Genomic DNA, 19,071 nt, shown 5'->3' with positions numbered 1-19,071 from the left:
TAATGGGAGAAACAGTATTGGTATTGATGCAGATGTATATCCAATTAGATAGAGAACACAAACTAAGAACTCTTTTCTAGGTCCAACATTTATGGAAACCCTATTTCCAATCATCACTTGGACGCAAAAGCTAACTCGAACATGAACTAAGTTTACTAGTAAGTTAACTTGAAATTTGTCTGTAAGCTGAATCTTATTGCTTTGGCAGAGCTCATGGTGGAAAGTTCAATTGACAAGATGAATCCTAGTCTAACAGCATTTAGTGGGAACGGCCATAGCTTTGAGTGGAGAAGCCATGATCAAGGTGAGTCCAAACTTCTCGTCCATGTCCAAATCCCTCGGCTCTTTCCCTTCCGGCAGCCTCCACTCGAACCTCTGCAGCATGGATGCGAGCATGAGGTGCACCATCCGGTACGCCAATGGCAGTCCAGGGCAGATCCGGCGTCCCGACCCGAACGGTATGAACTCAAAGTGTCGGCCCTTGAAGTCCACCTCCTTGTTCAAGAACCTCTCCGGCAAGAACTCCTCCGGCTCCGTCCACAAGCTGCTGTCTCGCCCGATCGCCCAGATATTGATGAGCAACCGCGTGCCCTCGGGTATCTCGTAGCCGTGTAGCTCCACCGTCGCTTCTGCCAAGCGAGGTAGCATAAGTGGCACCGGTGGGTGCAGACGCAACGTCTCCTTGACCACGGCTTGCAGATAGGGGAGCGAACCGATGTCCGCTTCCTCCACTGCTCTTGAGAAGCCGATAACTCGCACGATCTCCTCACGGACTTTCGACATGACCCGGGGATTCCGAAGCAGCTCCGCCATAGCCCATTCCATCGTGCTCGAGGTCGTGTCGCTCCCCGCCACAAATAAGTCCTGCCAAATCAAAGCCATTTCGTGGTTTAGATGATGTAGGAATAGAGTTTACCCCATCGCCGTTACTTGTTCGAGAATGTATCCTCACTGAAAAGAAACATTTCAATGCTTGTCGATCGAATTTGGTGCCGTCTCCCTGAACTTGGTGCTCGAGGAGCTCATCCAAGAAATCATTGCGGGCGGTGGTTCCATCTCGTTTGCTGTGCAGACGCCGATCTATATGCTCATCGAAGATTTCATGCAGCCTCTTGAAGTATTTGGTGGAACGGTGACGAATACGCTGCGGGTCGAGCTTTGCGAGCAGTGGGAAGTAATCGGACAGGTTCGCCCGCCCAGCTTCCTCCAAGATCCCCTCCACCACATGCTTGAATTCTTGCGAGGACTCTCCGTAGAGATCGGCGAGATCGACGGAGAAGATAGTGCGAGAAATCAAATTCAGCGTGGTGCTGAACGCTAATCGCCCTACGTCAACCAACGAGCCCTTCGACGCGCTGTCAGAGATGTACTGCATCAGTTCCTGTACCTTTTGGCGCCGAAGGGATCGGTAGCTGTCGAGTCTTCGTGTAGTAAAGAGCTCGGTTTTACAGATTCTACGCAGGTTCCGCCATCGTTGGTACGGCGGAAGCCACACCATGGAGGCCTCGTTGATGCCCAACACACGAACAGCTTCTGGGATCCAACGACTGGAGAGGACTGCATCGTTCTCCTGCAGGATTTCCCTTGCCATTTCCGGGGACGAGACGAACACAGTGTTCACTTGACCGAGGCGGAGAGTCATGATTGGGGAATAGACCTTGGCGAGGCGGGCGAGGGAACGGTGGGGTTTGTCGCCGAGCTCGAACAGGTTGCCGACAACTGGGAGTGGAGTCGGCCCAGGTGGAAGCCGCTGACCGCGGGACTTTGATGACCTCTTTGTGGCTTTAGAAAGGAGGAGGAGGAGGAGGACGGAGACACCGAGTGAAAGCAGCATCCACAGAGAGGGCTCCATCACGACTGCAGCGAAGGAAATCACCAAGTTCGATAAGAGAAAGGTGATATATGTACATGTATAAGATGATATGACGTAGGAAATTTGATCGTGTAGATCAAATCTACAGCTTTTAAACATTGCTTTTTACATTTTATGATATGCCTCCTCTAACATATTTTTTGATTTAAAATATTAAGTTGATGACGATGAACCAAATTCATTTATCAAAAAGTTAAGAATTCTTAATCTATCCAGTATATTTTATAGCCATTTCCATTCGAAATCTCATTCCACAATCGATTCACTTATCAAAGGGTGAGGAACGAAAGGATGATGGATCAAAATCTTATCTCATATATATTTTTTGATATACTAGATTTATTTATTGAAGGTTGAGGATTCCTAACTTTACACTTAAAGATATTGATTTGATGATGATGTATTAGATCCAAACCTTATTAGATATAACTTACACCTAAAATATGTTAGTATTGATGATGAAGTACCAGATTTATTTATCAAATATGTTAAACGTTAGGGTTTAAAACCTCTTTCAATATATTTTATTACGTTTTAAATATTAATCTAAGAATAATGGAATAGATCCACTTAAAGAGGGATTGAAACGGAACTATCTTAATTGGTAAAAAATAATCTTCTTGGCTAACAACGTGGCCTGCGGTCATCTCCAAATAGGTAGCAAAAGCAGAAGAAAATATCAAGTTAGGTGTAACTTTAATTTGTGTAAGAATGTTTTCCGATTTGGCAATTGTAACTTAAATTTATTATTACAAAATATTAACTTGCAAACCAACCCATATTCAAAATCTGCCAACAACAATAAAATGGTAAACATTTTTTTTTTTAGTGATGAAGATGAAAGTTGAGTCCAAACTCTTATGATAAATTATTAAAGCCTTTAGTAGCTAAACTAAACTATTACTTTAAAAAATTATGTATTAAGTTCAATTAAAGATATTTAATGTTTTATTTATAATTTTTATTAAGTGTTTTTATGCTATTAATAATAATCATTTTAACTCTTTTGAGTATCGAATTGGTAGATCTCCTAATCATATGTTTGTATTATTTTAAATATTTTTTCTCATTTTATCTTAATATCCAATTGATTATAAATAAAAATATTTCTTTTCCTATATTTCCAAGTAGCTCACACATCCACCTCAACATTCTCATCTTTCTAATATATATTATTTCTTAACTATCAAACACTTAGGTCCATAAAATATTATTGATCTAATCATTATTTTATATTTGTTTTAAATCTAAAATATATCCAATGATCAACTCATCATTTTAGTAATTCTATATTTATTTTATAAATAATATCTTCATCAATCTCTCTATTGTAATAAATAGTTGATCCAAGATATCTAAATTTTTTACTTAGTATAACTTCTTATCAATTTAACTTAACTATATCTTATATATGAAATATTAGTCATACTTAATTAAAAACATTTAGTTTTTAAGGATTACCTCTATGCTTTGAATTAAGTTCATTTAGACTCTTATTAATTAACATAATATCATTAGTAAATATTATACACTAAGAAGGTTTATTCTATAAATGACTAGTAGGTTTATCCATTGTCAAATGTATATGTATAGGAGCCTAATGCAAATTCTTGATATAGTCCTATAATAATGGGAAACTCACTAGACAAGCTTTCTATATTTTTAAAATTTTTGAAAACTCTTCTCCAAGGTTTCATAGCGTAGCTTATGATTTGGATTACTTTATAATTTTAATAATTTTATATATCATCCTTATCCAATAAAAAATGCTTTCTTCATTCAACACATATTTATTAAACTCTCAGAATTTTATTAAATAAATTAATTAACTAAGCTATTCTTTGATCTCCTAAAATTTTGAAACCTAGAAATCATCATGTATTTTCATCTTTTCTAAGGCATCTTTGACTTTACTAGCTTTAATTTTGTAAACAAATCTATATTTATTAAATCTATTACTAATATCAATCATTAGAGCTAAGCCATGTACGGAATGTTCTTTAAATAATTAATAAAAATATTTTTATTTTTTCCATAGTTTTATTATGGTTAATAAGTATTTTTTATCTTCACCTTTAATACATCTAATATTACCTAAATCATTACACATTTTTATCTGTTTTTACAAATTTAATACATATCTTTTTCTCATCTTTGATACCCACTTGGTTATAAAAATTATCAAGTTCTATATCTTATTAGACTTCAATGGCAGTACGGAAATAATGCCAATAGGATTTTCAAAACGGTTAAAACAAAAACAGAGGTTTCACCAATTGGAAAACAATATTTGAGGGCATTGTTTCTAAATAAAGCATTATTTACGTACGTTCTTATGATGTATAAACACGGAAATGTTACAAGGATGGCTAGTAAAGTAGGACAAACTAAATTGGGAAGCATAATTTATAAAATATATAAACATTTATTCAATCCGCATTTTGGGTAATAGTAGTAAATTAGGGATATAATTTCTTGATCTTAATCATTTAAATGATATTAACATGTATGTTATGTGGGACAAACATTTATATGCACTTCAAAGTATTTTCGATGTAATTATTGAAAAGTTTTGTTGTGAAGAAGATCATTTAATTCATTTATACAAATTGTAAGGGAGAGATTTTTTTCAATCATGTGCTCAAATCATATGATTGATCCTTAAATTATAGATTGATTGGGAATTAGATTTTATAAAGAATATAGAGTTATCATTCCATATTTACTGGGAAACAAATATTACGCTAGACCAAATAATCATACCAGTGTGAAGAAAAAGGAAATCAAAAAATGTGGTATGCTCTAATAGACGTAATATGAAAAATAATATTGTTTAAATATTCTCCGAAATTCTCACCTCAAGATTCATAAAATTTTTTGATAAAAGAATACGTCATCTTCATGCAATGTAAATTTGAAAGAGAAGCTAAAAATGTAAATGTGAAAGAAAATAAATAAGAAAAACTATGAGAAAGATAAAAATACAGGATAAAAGCGAGTCAATGAGAGAGGACGAAATATAATACCCATGAAAAAAGAAGATTGATGACTTGTTTATGTTGATTAGTAACTAACAACAATGGCTTACTGGAGTCTTAGCGATAGATAGTAACTCTGAGGACAAAACATGTTGCTATATTACGATTAGTGCATGTAAATACGTACTTTCAAAAGAGGGTGGTAAAGTGTCCTTTCTTTCCACGCTAACACACATGCGTAATTGCGAATAGCGAAGCTACTTTGGTCACTTCGCACGTGCTTATGTCATCACTAATTATTGCAGCCATTCAGGTTGGGATAATTAAGGGAAAAGGGTTGATTTAGTACGGCCACGAGTTGAAAGATAGATAGTACGTCGTTGTCATTGTCGTAAACGTGCGCCCTTCTTCCTCTCTTCCCATGTCATTGTCGTAAACGTGCGCTACCAATGGGCCACTCGAATTGGATGGAGCGGAAAGCTTCGTCCAGCTATTAGAAATTTGAGCTCCTCCTTTCATTATCTTAACCTTATTATATCTGAATCTTATTTCTATTCATCTATGACATGTAAAAACACCGAGAGAATACATCGTCCTTCCAACCCTCGCCCACTTGATTTGGAGAAGTGAGAAGCCTCCGTCCACCGAGTAAAAACTTCAAAGCGCATGTGGGAATGGATGTCAACCCGTCCAAGAAAGTCTCTTACCCTTTTTTGTTTTTTGTTTTTGGGTCTCAGATCAGAATTACAAACCTTTAGATTGGGATAACATGGGGAAGAAGAAGGTATGGATGACCACGTTGTGGGTTGGAAGAAGACAACGGGAGAAAAGGATTGCCCTTATTGGGACATTATTCAGAATCTTTAGGGAGAAATGTTAAGATCTTTATAATTTCACATGAGGACATGTTTTTCTATTATTTGGCGAAAGAGTCACAATGAAGATGAATGAACTTCAGATACTTGTTTTCCCATTTGTATGGAGTGGAATGAATGATAAAAATTTGAGAAATGACCCCTTTATAATATTTTCATTTAGATACTGTGTTTTTTTGTATTTGAATGAGAACACTATAATGACATTCCAAAATAATTTTTTTATGATTTATATGAAATACAACAATGAAAATTATATCCTATTGCATTTGTCGACATTGTATGGAGTGGAATAAATGATAAGACTTTGGGAAATGATCTTTTTACAATTTTTTTCTACTTAGATTCAGTGTTTTTTGTATATGAATGAAAACACTATAATGACGTTCCAAAATATCATAAATGACTTTTTATAATCAATATAAATTGTATGGAGTGTAATGAATGAAATGATCCCTTTATAATGTTTCTTCGTTCAGATACAATGTTTAACAACTATATCAATCAGGACTCATGTGGGTTTTATCACAATGTTTTACTATGTTTTATATTAAAACAGTGTAAATGTTAACTTATTACAGTGTAATGCTGTGGTTTACTGTGTTGAATAATCACAGATATTGACATGCATCACAGTGCTTCACTATGTTCCTGTACTAGATATATTATAGTGTATTACTATGGTTTACTGTGTTTCTGTGCTAGAATACAGTAGTTTGCAAGGTCCAAAATATCTTTTGCACCATGTATTACAATATTTTACAGTGTTTTTACTTTGGAACACAGTGTTTTTGAGATGACTAATAAAACACTGTAAAGATATCATAAAACACCATAACGATATCGTCTAACAAAACACTTTAAATATAACCAACAATCTATCAAATATGTAATGATAGAATCCAATACTGACTTCATAGTATTTCTGTGCTGGAAAACTATGTTTTTGTGATGTCTAGCAAAACATTGTATCAATATCGTAAAACACTATAATAATATCGTAACGTCTAACAAAACACTGTAAATGTAACCAACAACTTGTCAAACATATAATGTAAATGTTTTCAAACAAATAGAATCCAATGCTGACTTCTTTAAGTGCTTTACGGTGTTTCTGTGCTAGAATACAATGTTTTTACGATGTCTAGAAAAACATTGTAATGATATCGTAAAACACTATAATGATATTATAACGTCTAGCAAAGTATTATACATATAACCGATGGCCTCTCAAATGTATAACATAAACCAGTAATGACTTCACTCAGTGCTTTATAGTGTTTCTGTGTCCCAATACAATGTTATTGTGACGGGGCGCAAGAGGAGAAGCCATGTGCTTAACAACATTGTAAGGCGAGAGAGAGGAGATGAAGGGCCAGTCTAAATCTTAGATTGACTGATAGGGAGTGAATCAATCCATAAGGTAATGGGAGAAACAGTATTGGTATTGATGCAGATGTATATCCAATTAGATAGAGAACACAAACTAAGAACTCTTTTCTAGGTCCAACATTTATGGAAACCCTATTTCCATTCATCACTTGGACGCAAATGCTAACTCGAACATGAACTAAGTTTACTAGTAAGTTAACTTGAAATTTGTCTGTAAGCTGAATCTTATTGCTTTGGCAGAGCTCATGGTGGAAACTTAACTTGACAAGATGAATCCTAGTCTAACAGCATTTAGTGGGAACGGCCATAGCTTTGAGTGGAGAAGCCATGATCAAGGTGAGTCCAAACTTCTCCTCCATGTCCAAATCCCTCGGCTCTTTCCCTTCCGGCAGCCTCCACTCGAACCTCTGCAGCATGGATGCGAGCATGAGGTGCACCATCCGGTACGCCAATGGCAGTCCAGGGCAGATCCGGCGTCCCGACCCGAAGGGTATGAACTCAAAGTGGCGGCCCTTGAAGTCCACCTCCTTGTTCAAGAACCTCTCCGGCAAGAACTCCTCCGGCTCCGTCCACAAGCTGCTGTCTCGCCCGATCGCCCATATATTGATGAGCAACCGCGTGCCCTCGGGTATCTCGTAGCCGTGTAGCTCCACGGTCGCTTCTGCTAAGCGAGGTAGCATAAGTGGCACCGGTGGGTGCAGACGCAACGTCTCCTTGACCACGGCTTGCAGATAGGGGAGCGAACCGATGTCCGCTTCCTCCACTTCTCTTGAGAAGCCGATAACTCGCACGATCTCCTCACGGACTTTCGACAGGACCCGGGGATTCCGAAGCAGCTCCGCCATAGCCCATTCCACCGTGCTCGAGGTCGTGTCGCTCCCCGCCACAAATAAGTCCTGCCAAATCAAAGCCATTTCGTGGTTTAGATGATGTAGGAATAGAGTTTACCCTATCGCCGTTACTTGTTCGAGAATGTATCCTCACTGAAAAGAAACATTTCAATGCTTGTCGATCGAACTTGGTGCCGTCTCCCTGAACTTGGTGCTCGAGGAGCTCATCCAAGAAATCATTGCGGGCGGTGGTTCCATCTCGTTTGCTGAGCAGACGCCGATCTATATGCTCATCGAAGATTTCATGCAGCCTCTTGAAGTATTTGGTGGAACGGTGACGAATACGCTGCGGGTCGAGCTTTGCGAGCAGTGGGAAGTAATCGGACAGGTTCGCCCGCCCAGCTTCCTCCAAGATCCCCTCCACCACATGCTTGAATTCTTGCGAGGACTCTCCGTAGAGATCGGCGAGATCGACGGAGAAGATAGTGCGAGAAATCAAATTCAGCGTGGTGCTGAACGCTAATCGCCCTACGTCAACCAACGAGCCCTTCGACGCGCTGTCAGAGATGTACTGCATCAGTTCCTGTACCTTTTGGCGCCGAAGGGATCGGTAGCTGTCGAGTCTTCGTGTAGTAAAGAGCTCGGTTTTACAGATTCTACGCAGGTTCCGCCATCGTTGGTACGGCGGAAGCCACACCATGGAGGCCTCGTTGAAGGCCAACACGCGAACAGATTCTGGGATCCAACGACTGGAGAGGACTGCATCGTTCTCCTGCAGGATTTGCCTTGCCATTTCCGGGGACGAGACGAACACAGTGTTCACTTGACCGAGGCGGAGAGTCATGATTGGGGAATAGACCTTGGCGAGGCGGGCGAGGGAACGGTGGGGTTTGTCGCCGAGCTCGAACAGGTTGCCGACAACTGGGAGTGGAGTCGGCCCAGGTGGAAGCCGCTGACCGCGGGACTTTGATGACCTCTTTGTGGCTCTAGAAAGGAGGAGGAGGAGGAGGACGGAGACACCGAGTGAAAGCAGCATCCACAGAGAGAGCTCCATCACGACTGCAGCGAAGGAAATCACCAAGTTCGATAAGAGAAAGGTGATATATGTACATGTATAAGATGATATGATATAGGAAATTTGATGGTAGATCAAATCTACAGCTTTTAAACATTGCTTTTTACATTTTATGATATGTCTCGTCTAAACTATATTTTAATTTTAAGATATTAATTTGATGACGATGAACCAAATTCATTTATCAAAAAGTTAAGAATTCTTAATCTATCCAGTATATTTTATAGCCATTGATCTCATTCCACAATCGATTCACTTATCAAAGGGTGAGGAACGAAAGGATGATGGATCAAAATCTTATCTCATATATATTTTTTGATATACTAGATTTATTTATTGAAGGTTGAGGATTCCTAACTTTACACTTAAAGATATTGATTTGATGATGATGTATTAGATCCAAACCTTATTAGATATAACTTACACCTAAAATATGTTAGTATTGATGATGAAGTACCAGATTTATTTACCAAATATGTTAAAGGTTAGGGTTTAAAACAACTTTCAATATATTTTATTACACTTTAAATATTAATCTAAGAATAATGGAATAGATCCACTTAAAGAGGGATTGAAACGGAACTATCTTAATTGGTAAACAATAATCTTCTTCGCTAACAACGTTGGCCTGCGGTCATCTCCAATTAGGTAGCAAAAGCAGGAGGAAAATATCAAGTTAGGTGTAACTTTAATTTGTGTAAGAATGTTTTCCGATTTGGCAATTGTAACTTAAATTTATTACAAAATATTAACTTGCAAACCAACCCATATTCAAAATCAGCCAACAACAATAAAATGGTAAACATTTTCTTTTTTTAAGTAAGTGATGAAGATGAAAGTTGAGTCCAAACTCTTATGATAAATTATTAAAGCCTTTAGTAGCTCAACTAAATATTACTTTCAAAAATTATGTATTAAGTTCAATTAAAGATATTTTAATTTTTTATTTATAATTTTTTTAAGTATTTTTATGCTATTAATAATAATCATTTTAATTATTTTGACTATCGAATTGGTAGGTCTCCTAATCATACGTCTGTATCATTTTAAATAATTTTTTTCTCATTTTATCTTAATTTCTAATTGATTACAAATAAAAATATTTTTTTTTCTATATTTTCAAGTAGCTCACATATCCACCTCAACATTCTCATCTTTCTAACATATATTTTTTACATATATTATTTCTTAACTATCAAACACTTAGGTTCATAAAATATTATTGATCTAATAATTATTTTATATTTGTTTTAAATCTAAAATATATCCAATGATCAACTCATCATTTTAGTAATTCTATATTTATTTTATAAATAATATCTTCATAAATCTCTCTATCGTACTAAATAGTTGATCCAAGATATCTAAAATTTTTTACTTAGTATAACTTCTTATCAATTTAACTTAACTATATCTTATATATGAAATATTAGTCATACTTAATTAAAAACATTTAGTTTTTAAGGATTACCTCTATGCTTTGAATTAAGTTCGTTCAGACTCTTATTAATTAACATAATATCATTAGCAAATATTATACACTAAGAATGTTTATTCTATAAATGACTAGTAGATTTATCCATTGTCAAATGTATAGGGGCTTAATGCAAATTCTTGATATAGTCCTAGAATAATAAGAAACTCACTAGACAAGCTTTCTATATTTCTAAAACTTTTGAAAACTCTTCTCCAAGGTTTCGTAGCTTATGATTTTGATTACTTTATAATTTTAATAATTTTATATATCACCCTTATCCATTAAAAAATGCTTTCTTCATTCAACACATATTTATTAAACTCTCAAAATTTTATTAAATAAATTAATTAACTAAGCTATTCTTTGATCTCCTAAAATTTTGAAACCTCGATAGAGAAATCATCATGTATTTTCATCTTTTCTAAGGCATCTTTGACTTTACTAGTTTTAATTTTGTAAACAAATCTATATTTATTAAATCTATTACTAATGTCAATCATTAGAGCTAAGCCATGTACGGAATGTTCTTTAAATAATTAATAAAAATATTTTTAATTTTTCTATAGTTTTATTATTGTTAATAAGTATTTTTTTATCTTCACCTTTAATACATCTAATATTACCTAAATCATTACACTTTTTTTATTTATTTTTACAAATTTAATATATATCTTTTTCTCATCTTTGGAACTACTTGGTTATAAAAAATATCATAAGTTCTATATCTTATTATACTTCAATGGCACTACAGAAATAATGCCAATAGGATTTTCAAAACGATTAAAACAAAAACAGAGGTTTCACCAATGGAAAATAATATTTAAGGGCGTTGTTTCTAACATAAAGCATTATTTACTTACGTTCTTATGATGTATAAACACGGAAATGCTACAAGGATGCCTAGTAAAGTAGGACAAACTAAATTGGGAAGCATAATTTACAAAATATATAAACATTTATTCAATCCGCATTTTGGGTAATAGTAGTAAATTAGGGATATAATTTCTTGATCTTAATAATTTAAATGATATTAACATGTATGTTATGTGGGACAGACAATTATATGCACTTCAAAGTATTTTCGATGTAATTATTGAAAAGTTTTGATGTGAAGAAGATCATTTAATTCATTTATACAAATTGTAAGGGAGAGATTTTTTTCAATCATGTGCTCAAATCATATGCTTAAATATGTGATTGATCCTCAAATCATAGATTGATTGGGAATTAGATCTTGTAAAGAATATAGAGTTATTGTTCCATATTTACCTATGTTATGATCTTCTATCATGTCCCGTAAAATTGAGTTTCGGTTAAGTATACAAATATTGAACCGATGTAATTAAAATATCCTATAGGCAAGAGATTTTATGAGTAAGTCTACTAATTAATTAGAAGTATGAACATGAGAAACATGTAATTAATATATGATAATATGATGTCTAATAAAGTGAAAGTCGATGATATTATATTTCATGCGTGAGTCAAATACTAATTTGTAGGAAGTATGAATGTGAGAAACACATAATTGACATCTAACAATCTGATCTCTAACAAAGTGAAAGTCGATTACAATATATTTCATGCATGAGTCAAACACCGGGTTGGTGTATAAGTAGGTGGCACCAATATTATCACAATATATTATAGAAGTGGATTGGGAGGTAATGTCAAGTTTGTGTAGCAGATTGATGACCCAATTGAATTTCTAAGTGGTGTTAGCAATAACTCTATATTCAACTTCAATGGTGGATCTTGCAGTATATATTTTTTAGATTTACTCTAAAAAAAGATAATATAGGCTGACATAGATATTCTATCATTAGTGTTTCTTACCTAATCAACATTGATAAATATATGGAGATAAAATGATAAATATTTATGAAGGAGAAGTTCATGATTAGGAGTCCCTTTAAAATGTCATAGAACATAATTTAATATAGACTAATACATAGTGGATGATCGATACATGAATTATGATAATTTGTTGACTATAAAATAAAATATTTGGATGTATGAGAGATAAATATTATGAGGAACTAAGTAATTATTGGTATTGTATAGGATTCGTAGTAGAACTACCATCATATAATTTAAGTGGCTTAGTTATGGAGAGTAGGGTGATAACTTCTTTAGCATTTTGTATGTTTATCTTTGATAATAGATCTCAAATATACTTCTTTCAAAATAAAATGTTTCAGGAGATATGAACATTGCTTCCACCTCCTAAAAAGTAGCTTAAGGTTCCTAGATCTTTAATGGAGAATCAATTTATCAATTACTTAAGAAATTACTTGATCTCCATGGAATTATTGCTTATGATAATAATATCATCCACAAAGATCAATAAATCTATAATACATCCCTTTTGTTGTCGTAAGAATAAGAATGTGTTAGTCCTACATTTAATAAAGCTTATTGATATAAAAATGAGCTAAGTTCTATAAATAACTTACACTTGGAGCTTAGCAAAATTCATAAATAACTTTTTATAGTTTATAAATATGATACAGGGTGGATGAAGCCAAGGGATTACTGCATAAATGCTTTTTTAGTTAAGGTCTCTTGTAAGAAAGTATTATTAATATATAATTACTGCATATGCTAGCCTTGAGCGATAGCTAAGCTTAGAATGAGTCAAATTATTGTTGGTTCAATAACTAGACTAAAGGTCCTCATGAAATCAACACTTAGTTGTTAGTGAAATCCTTTAGCCATTAGACGTGTTTTATATTTAGTAGTGGATCCATCTAGGTTCTACTTAATTTAAAAAATTTATTTATACCCAATGACATTTTGTGTAGGTGAGATAGTATAAGGGTTAATGTGGCATTGTGGAGTAAGACATCATATTCCTCACACATAGTTTTGTGCTGATGTGTAGATTTTTATGCTTAGATGATGATTGTAGGTTCAGTAAGCTCAAGTGGAGAGCTTGTGATTATTAGTCATAGGTGTCTTACAAGCCAATCACGTGAGTAATGACACGTGTGACATGATACACTTTTTTTTAATTATATTTTGGTATGTTATTGTTGGTCAAAGGTGCCCTACAAGCCAATCACGTGAGTGATGTCACGTGTGACATGATACACATTCTTTTTTCTCATTATATTATTTGATATTTTATCATATATATATATATATATATATATATATATATATATATATATATATATATATATATATATATATATATATATATATATATATATATATATATATATATATATATATATATATATTGTTATGTTCATGGATTTGTGCAATGAGAATCGGATCGTGATAAGATCACGATAATGAGATTAATTCGCCTTTAAACACATATCCTAAACAATCTTGGTCATAGGTTACTTGAGAGGAACATCGAGATAACCGGATAGACTGGTGTACTGTATACCCGTACATATGATGAAAGCGATTGGTCTCATAGCTGCTCATGTGGGGACACTATGGCTAAAGTGCATGTGCTCATTAGAGAATGAGTTCATTGATTGATCCGCTCACCGATTGTTGGATGGTTAATGATACCTCATTAACAGACAGCGATTCTGTTATCCCAATGATTTATCTGGTCCTTAGACTTGAGACACTAAAGATGTCCTATATGAGTGTTCTACTCTTTGATACTGGATTTATAAGTCTGGAAGTTCTAGATCTAGCATAACCGATCATCGAGGGTGGTAGATAACCTTACGAGGGATATTGAGTGTCGATAGAGAATCATCCATTCTCGGTGTCATGAGAGGAATATCCTATGTATTCTTGCTCAAATAAATCCCTAGCCAGGGTCGTTCGGGTTGAGAGAGAAAGAGTTCCCCGGGAGAATCCGATTAAAGGAAGATTTGAGGAGAAACCATATGGGCCTAACAGTACTATGCCTGATATACGATCTCTTGGGTATTAGATGGATGAGGGACTATAGGTACATGGTAATTGAAAACAAACATGTCTAAATATATTGGATTCCCTTGTATCGTTTGGGGACTGTGGCGTAGTAGCCTAGTACGTCTGGAGTTGATGAGTCGAGTGAATTATTATGGAGATAATAATTCACTGAGCCAAAAGGAGTTCTTACAGATATAACTGATCATCGAGGGTGGTAGCCAACCTTACGAGGGCTATTGAGTGTTGATAAAGAATCATCCATTTTCGGTGTTATGAGAGGAATATCCTATGTATTCTTGCTCAAAAAAATCCCTGGCCAGGGTTGTTCGGATTGAGAGAGAAAGAGTTCTCCGGGAAAATCCGATTAGAGGAGGATTCGAGGAGAAACCATATGGGCCTAACAGTACTATACCTAATATACGATCTCTTAGGTATTAGATGGATGAGGGACTATAGGTACATGGTAATTGAAAACAAACATGTCTAAATATATTGGATTCCCTTGTATCGTCTAGGGACTATGGCGTAGTAGCCTAGTACGTCCGTAGTCGATGAGTCGAGTGAATTATTATGGAGATAATAATTCACTGAGTCAGAAGAAGTTCTTACAGATATAACTCATAGCCAGCTCGATATTAGGCTTAGAGGGTCACACACATATGGTAGGCGTTGAGACGAGTAGAGGTTTGGATATGGGATATCCATCGGAGCCCCTATCTTATTGGAAATCCAATAAGCCCTTGAATTATTGGATCATATGGATGAGATCCAATAAGAGCCAATGAGAGATTATTGGATAGAGATCCACTAATCTAAGAGGCTTGGGTAGTTGGATGAAGATCCAATATCCAATACGGTATGATTCATTAGGGTTAAGATAATAGGGAGCCTCTATAAATAGGAGGGAACCAAAGGTTCATATGCTAGAGCTTCCTTTGGTTGCCACCTCCTATTCTCCTCTTCCCTTCTCCTCCTCAGATAGTAGGCCTAAAGATTTAAGGAGTGTCATTGTAGCCCTACTATGTGGAGCACCACTAGAGAGGAGAATGTTTGACCCCCTTCTTCCTCTTCTATAGATCTACAGAGAATCAGGGATATACGATCTCCCTAAGTAAAACACAATCTTTCATATATGTAGTTTTCGGTTTTGTAGATTTTGGCACCAATTTTCGCATGACGATGAACATAATTTATGAGAAATTTGGGGATTTTATTTTTTGTTCTTCCGTTGTGCATGTAATGTCGCTAATAGAATTCCCTATTGAATCTCATATTTTGATGATGAAACCAATTGATAAGTGTTTATATTTTTAATCTGCGTTTTGAGTGATGTAGGATGCTTCGATCAGGATGAGACAATTAAAGCAGGAATAATCATGTTGTGCCGGAGGAAAACATGTCAGAAGATTGGACGTCGGGCTCGAGGATCGGTCGACGTATCGATAGAAGGCTTCGAGCCATGGATTCGGGCATCGGGCCAAGAAGAGCGGATATTGCACCAAGGATATCAGAGTTGCGGAGTCAACTGGCCGCTTGGGCAATAGGCCATAAGAGAGGATGATGAGTCGAAAATCAAATGAAGCGTCGAGGGACCAATGACATGCCGGACAACATGATTAATGCTTAGTATTAATTGTCTACATCGAAGTATGTTTTTACATGTGCAGGATTAACTATGATAGCAAGGCATGAAGCAAAATGAAGTCCCGGAGTCAAGGACGCGACTTCGTTGGGAGTTCGAGAGTTTATCGGAAGTCCGGACATTCGCGGAAGTTTTGGCGGAACCAGCCGAGAAGTCTTGGAGCTTGCTAGAGAAGCTCATCGAAACTTGCCAAGAAGATCGTCGTGAAGTTCAGGAGCTTGCCGGGAGTCCGCTAGAACATTATCGAGAGATCGTCAGAAGTTCGCCGGAAGATCACTTGAAGAATAGACTTACAGACTTGTTTATCTCATATTATGTCTTAGATTTCGTGATTAGCATGTAATTGGGTTTGGATTTGGGCAACCCAATTAGGGGTCAGTTAGGCCCATGTAAGAACAGTGTTGGGCCTAGTGAGAGGCCCAAACAATGCCCCAAGAAGTCTCACCGTCGTGGCACAATCTTCGAGACTATGTCAAGCGGTGGTACCGCTAGTCTGGGTGGTTGTACCACCCCTGGCAGGGTGCCAAGCGGTGGTACTACCCAGCAAAGCACCCCAAGCGGTGGTACCGCCTAGTGCAGTGTCAGTGTCAAATTGACACTGGGCGGTGGTACCGCCCAACGCAGGCGGTGGAACCTCCCGTGCCTGGGAAACCCGGGATGAGATATTTTTAGGCTCCAAGTTTGAATCAACTTGAAGCCTATAAATACCCCTCTCATCCCTGGTTAAAGAACACAAGCATAGTTTAAAAGTAGAAAAACGTTGTAGAAATCTCTTGTGAGAATCCTTCTCTAGTCTAAGTGTTAGAATTCTGTAAGAGAGGAGTGAGTGCTTGTAAAGGTTGATTCCTAAACCTATAAAAAGGAGAAGAGGGGTGTAAGAAGGAGGTTGTTCTTCACCTGTTAAAAGAAGATCGATAGTGGATGCCGGTGGGCTCATAGAAGAGGAATCGGCGGAGTGAATGTAAGTCACGACGATCGAACCACTATAAATTGGCGTGTTCTTTGGTTTGCATTTTCTTTATGCAATTTACTTTAACTCCAAACCTCTTTACTTGCTTTATATCCACTATGCTCTTCCATACACTTTCAAGTTAAGTTTTCGAAATCGGTTTTTAACGTAAATAGATTTTATCGTACGAAAGTTCTTGAAGACGTGATTTTACAACTGCACTAATTCACCCCCCCTCTTAGTGCCGACCCCGCTCTTGATCCTAACAATTGGTATCAGAGCCTCATTTTCTAATTTGGTTTAACACCCAAATAGAAATGGCTCTTTTCGGCTTTCAAGAGGGTCACTATCTTATTCTTCCTCCCTTTTTCAATGGGATGGACTATACTTATTGGAAAACTCGAATGAGAGTTTTGTTGCTTTCATTGAATCTCGATTTATGGCACATAGTCGAATTTGATTTTCAAAGGTCTTCTCTTCCGATGAACCAATCGAATGATTTAGAGAAAAAGACGTTTTCTCTAAATGCTAGAGCTATAAATGCTCTATTTTGTGTCTTAGACAAAAACGAATTCAATCGGATTTCTTTGTGCGAAACGACTTTCAATATTTGGTACATTCTTGAAACTACACATGAAGGCACTAGTAGATTAAAAGTTTCAAAGATTAATCTTTTAATGCATGATTTCAAATTATTTCATATGAAACCAAACAAAACCATTGGATAAATGTACACTCGTTTTACGGATGTCATCAATGGTTTAAAAGCTCTTGGTAAAAGTTTTTCGAATCTTGAACTTGTGAATAAAGTTTTGCGCTCACTTTCTAAAACTTGGGATTTAAAAGTAACGGCTATTCAAGAATAAAAAAACTTGAACCAATTTCCAATCGAAGAACTAATAGGATCTTTGATGACCTATAAAATGATGTGCAATGCACGTAAAGAACTTGAGAACCACCTTCCAAAGAACCGGAAGGATTTCGGACTTAGAACAATTGAAGACCACTCGAGCATAAGCTCAAGTGATGGTGAACATGAACTCTTCACTAAGAAATTTAAAAAGTTAATAAAATAAAAATTTAAAAATAAAAAGAATGCGATTACTTGCTATAAACGCAAGAAGAGAGAAGCACCTTGAGACGAATCAAGCTCATCTGAAGACGAGGAGCAACCCAACAAAGGCGAGGTGGCAAACTACACCTTAACGGCTTTCAACGATGAGATAATCGAAACTCCCTTAATTTATTTTGAAATTATATGATGCTTTTCATGATGCATTTTTTTATTTTTTAAAAGATTATTTTCTTGAAAATTATATGTTTAATAATGTTATGAAAATGTAAAAAATTAGGAATCATGCTTATCCTTCTAGTAATTTTTTGAAAATGATCATGAAAATTACATGATAAAGGAACAAAATGTTAGACTTAAATCTAATGCTTAAGATAAATCCTATGAATGTTTTTAAGAAGCATTAATGTGTATCATGTTGATTTCCATATTATTTCTCGATTTTGATTGAAGATGCTTCATGTTTAATGAATTCATGCTTAATGATTTAATGATGCATAATAATGAAAACATTAAAAGTTTCGATACCATGATTGACGATTTTATTCTATGTATGAGATTTTAAAGTAAGTTATACATGATGATTTTTGTAATTTATTGATCTTGATGATTTTTATGATAAATCTTGCACTTTCATTTTAAATGATGATGCATATTTTTGTTTGGTATAAAAAGACAAAGAACATGCATGTATGAAATCAATCATATGAATTGAAACACTAAAACGAGGAAAGCTTTCTTCTTAAAAATTTTTCTTTATCTTATCGATTTTTTACTAAAAAGATCAATAAAATTATCTATGCCATTTTGAATCTCTTAAAAATGATTTTGAAAATATTTTTGATGATTTGGATGATTTAAATTTGAATGAGTTTTATGAAAATCATGATCTTGATCTCTTGGAATTAGATTTTTTTTAAGATCTCTTCTTTGTTCTCCTATGATTTTTTTTTGGTGTTTTATTTAAAGAAGAGATTTACTATATGAATTATATCTTTTGGTATTTAATTAGTCTTATCC

The 19,071-nt window shown here is 35.3% G+C and overlaps 2 protein-coding genes across 2 annotated transcripts; both read right to left on the bottom strand.

Annotated features, from left to right (window-relative positions):
• Positions 1–214: 214 nt before the first annotated feature.
• On the bottom strand, positions 215–1,852 carry LOC135672125 (geraniol 8-hydroxylase-like). The gene is made up of 2 exons (XM_065180579.1): positions 953–1,852; positions 215–864 (listed from the first exon to the last, which is right to left on the bottom strand). The coding sequence occupies exons 1-2, from the start codon at positions 1,850–1,852 to the stop codon at positions 250–252; spliced, it is 1,515 nt and encodes a 504-aa protein (XP_065036651.1). The 3' UTR covers positions 215–249.
• Positions 1,853–7,399: 5,547 nt separating this feature from the next.
• On the bottom strand, positions 7,400–9,002 carry LOC135672124 (cytochrome P450 76T24-like). The gene is made up of 2 exons (XM_065180578.1): positions 8,103–9,002; positions 7,400–8,014 (listed from the first exon to the last, which is right to left on the bottom strand). The coding sequence occupies exons 1-2, from the start codon at positions 9,000–9,002 to the stop codon at positions 7,400–7,402; spliced, it is 1,515 nt and encodes a 504-aa protein (XP_065036650.1).
• Positions 9,003–19,071: the final 10,069 nt, after the last annotated feature.

The sequence above is a fragment of the Musa acuminata genome, chromosome BXJ1-4, assembly GCF_036884655.1.
Source record: "Musa acuminata AAA Group cultivar baxijiao chromosome BXJ1-4, Cavendish_Baxijiao_AAA, whole genome shotgun sequence".
NCBI classification, from domain to species: domain Eukaryota; kingdom Viridiplantae; phylum Streptophyta; class Magnoliopsida; order Zingiberales; family Musaceae; genus Musa; species Musa acuminata.
This window is presented reverse-complemented; position numbering and strand designations above follow the sequence as displayed.

Bases quoted from the DNA above. Each gene is read 5' to 3' on its own strand.
- LOC135672125 (XM_065180579.1), bottom strand. From the start codon at position 1,852: ATGGAGCCCTCTCTGTGGATGCTGCTTTCACTCGGTGTCTCCGTCCTC. The intron at 865-952 runs GTGAGGATACAT...TTGATTTGGCAG, and splicing joins CATTGAAATGTTTCTTTTCA to GACTTATTTGTGGCGGGGAG.
- LOC135672124 (XM_065180578.1), bottom strand. From the start codon at position 9,002: ATGGAGCTCTCTCTGTGGATGCTGCTTTCACTCGGTGTCTCCGTCCTC. The intron at 8,015-8,102 runs GTGAGGATACAT...TTGATTTGGCAG, and splicing joins CATTGAAATGTTTCTTTTCA to GACTTATTTGTGGCGGGGAG.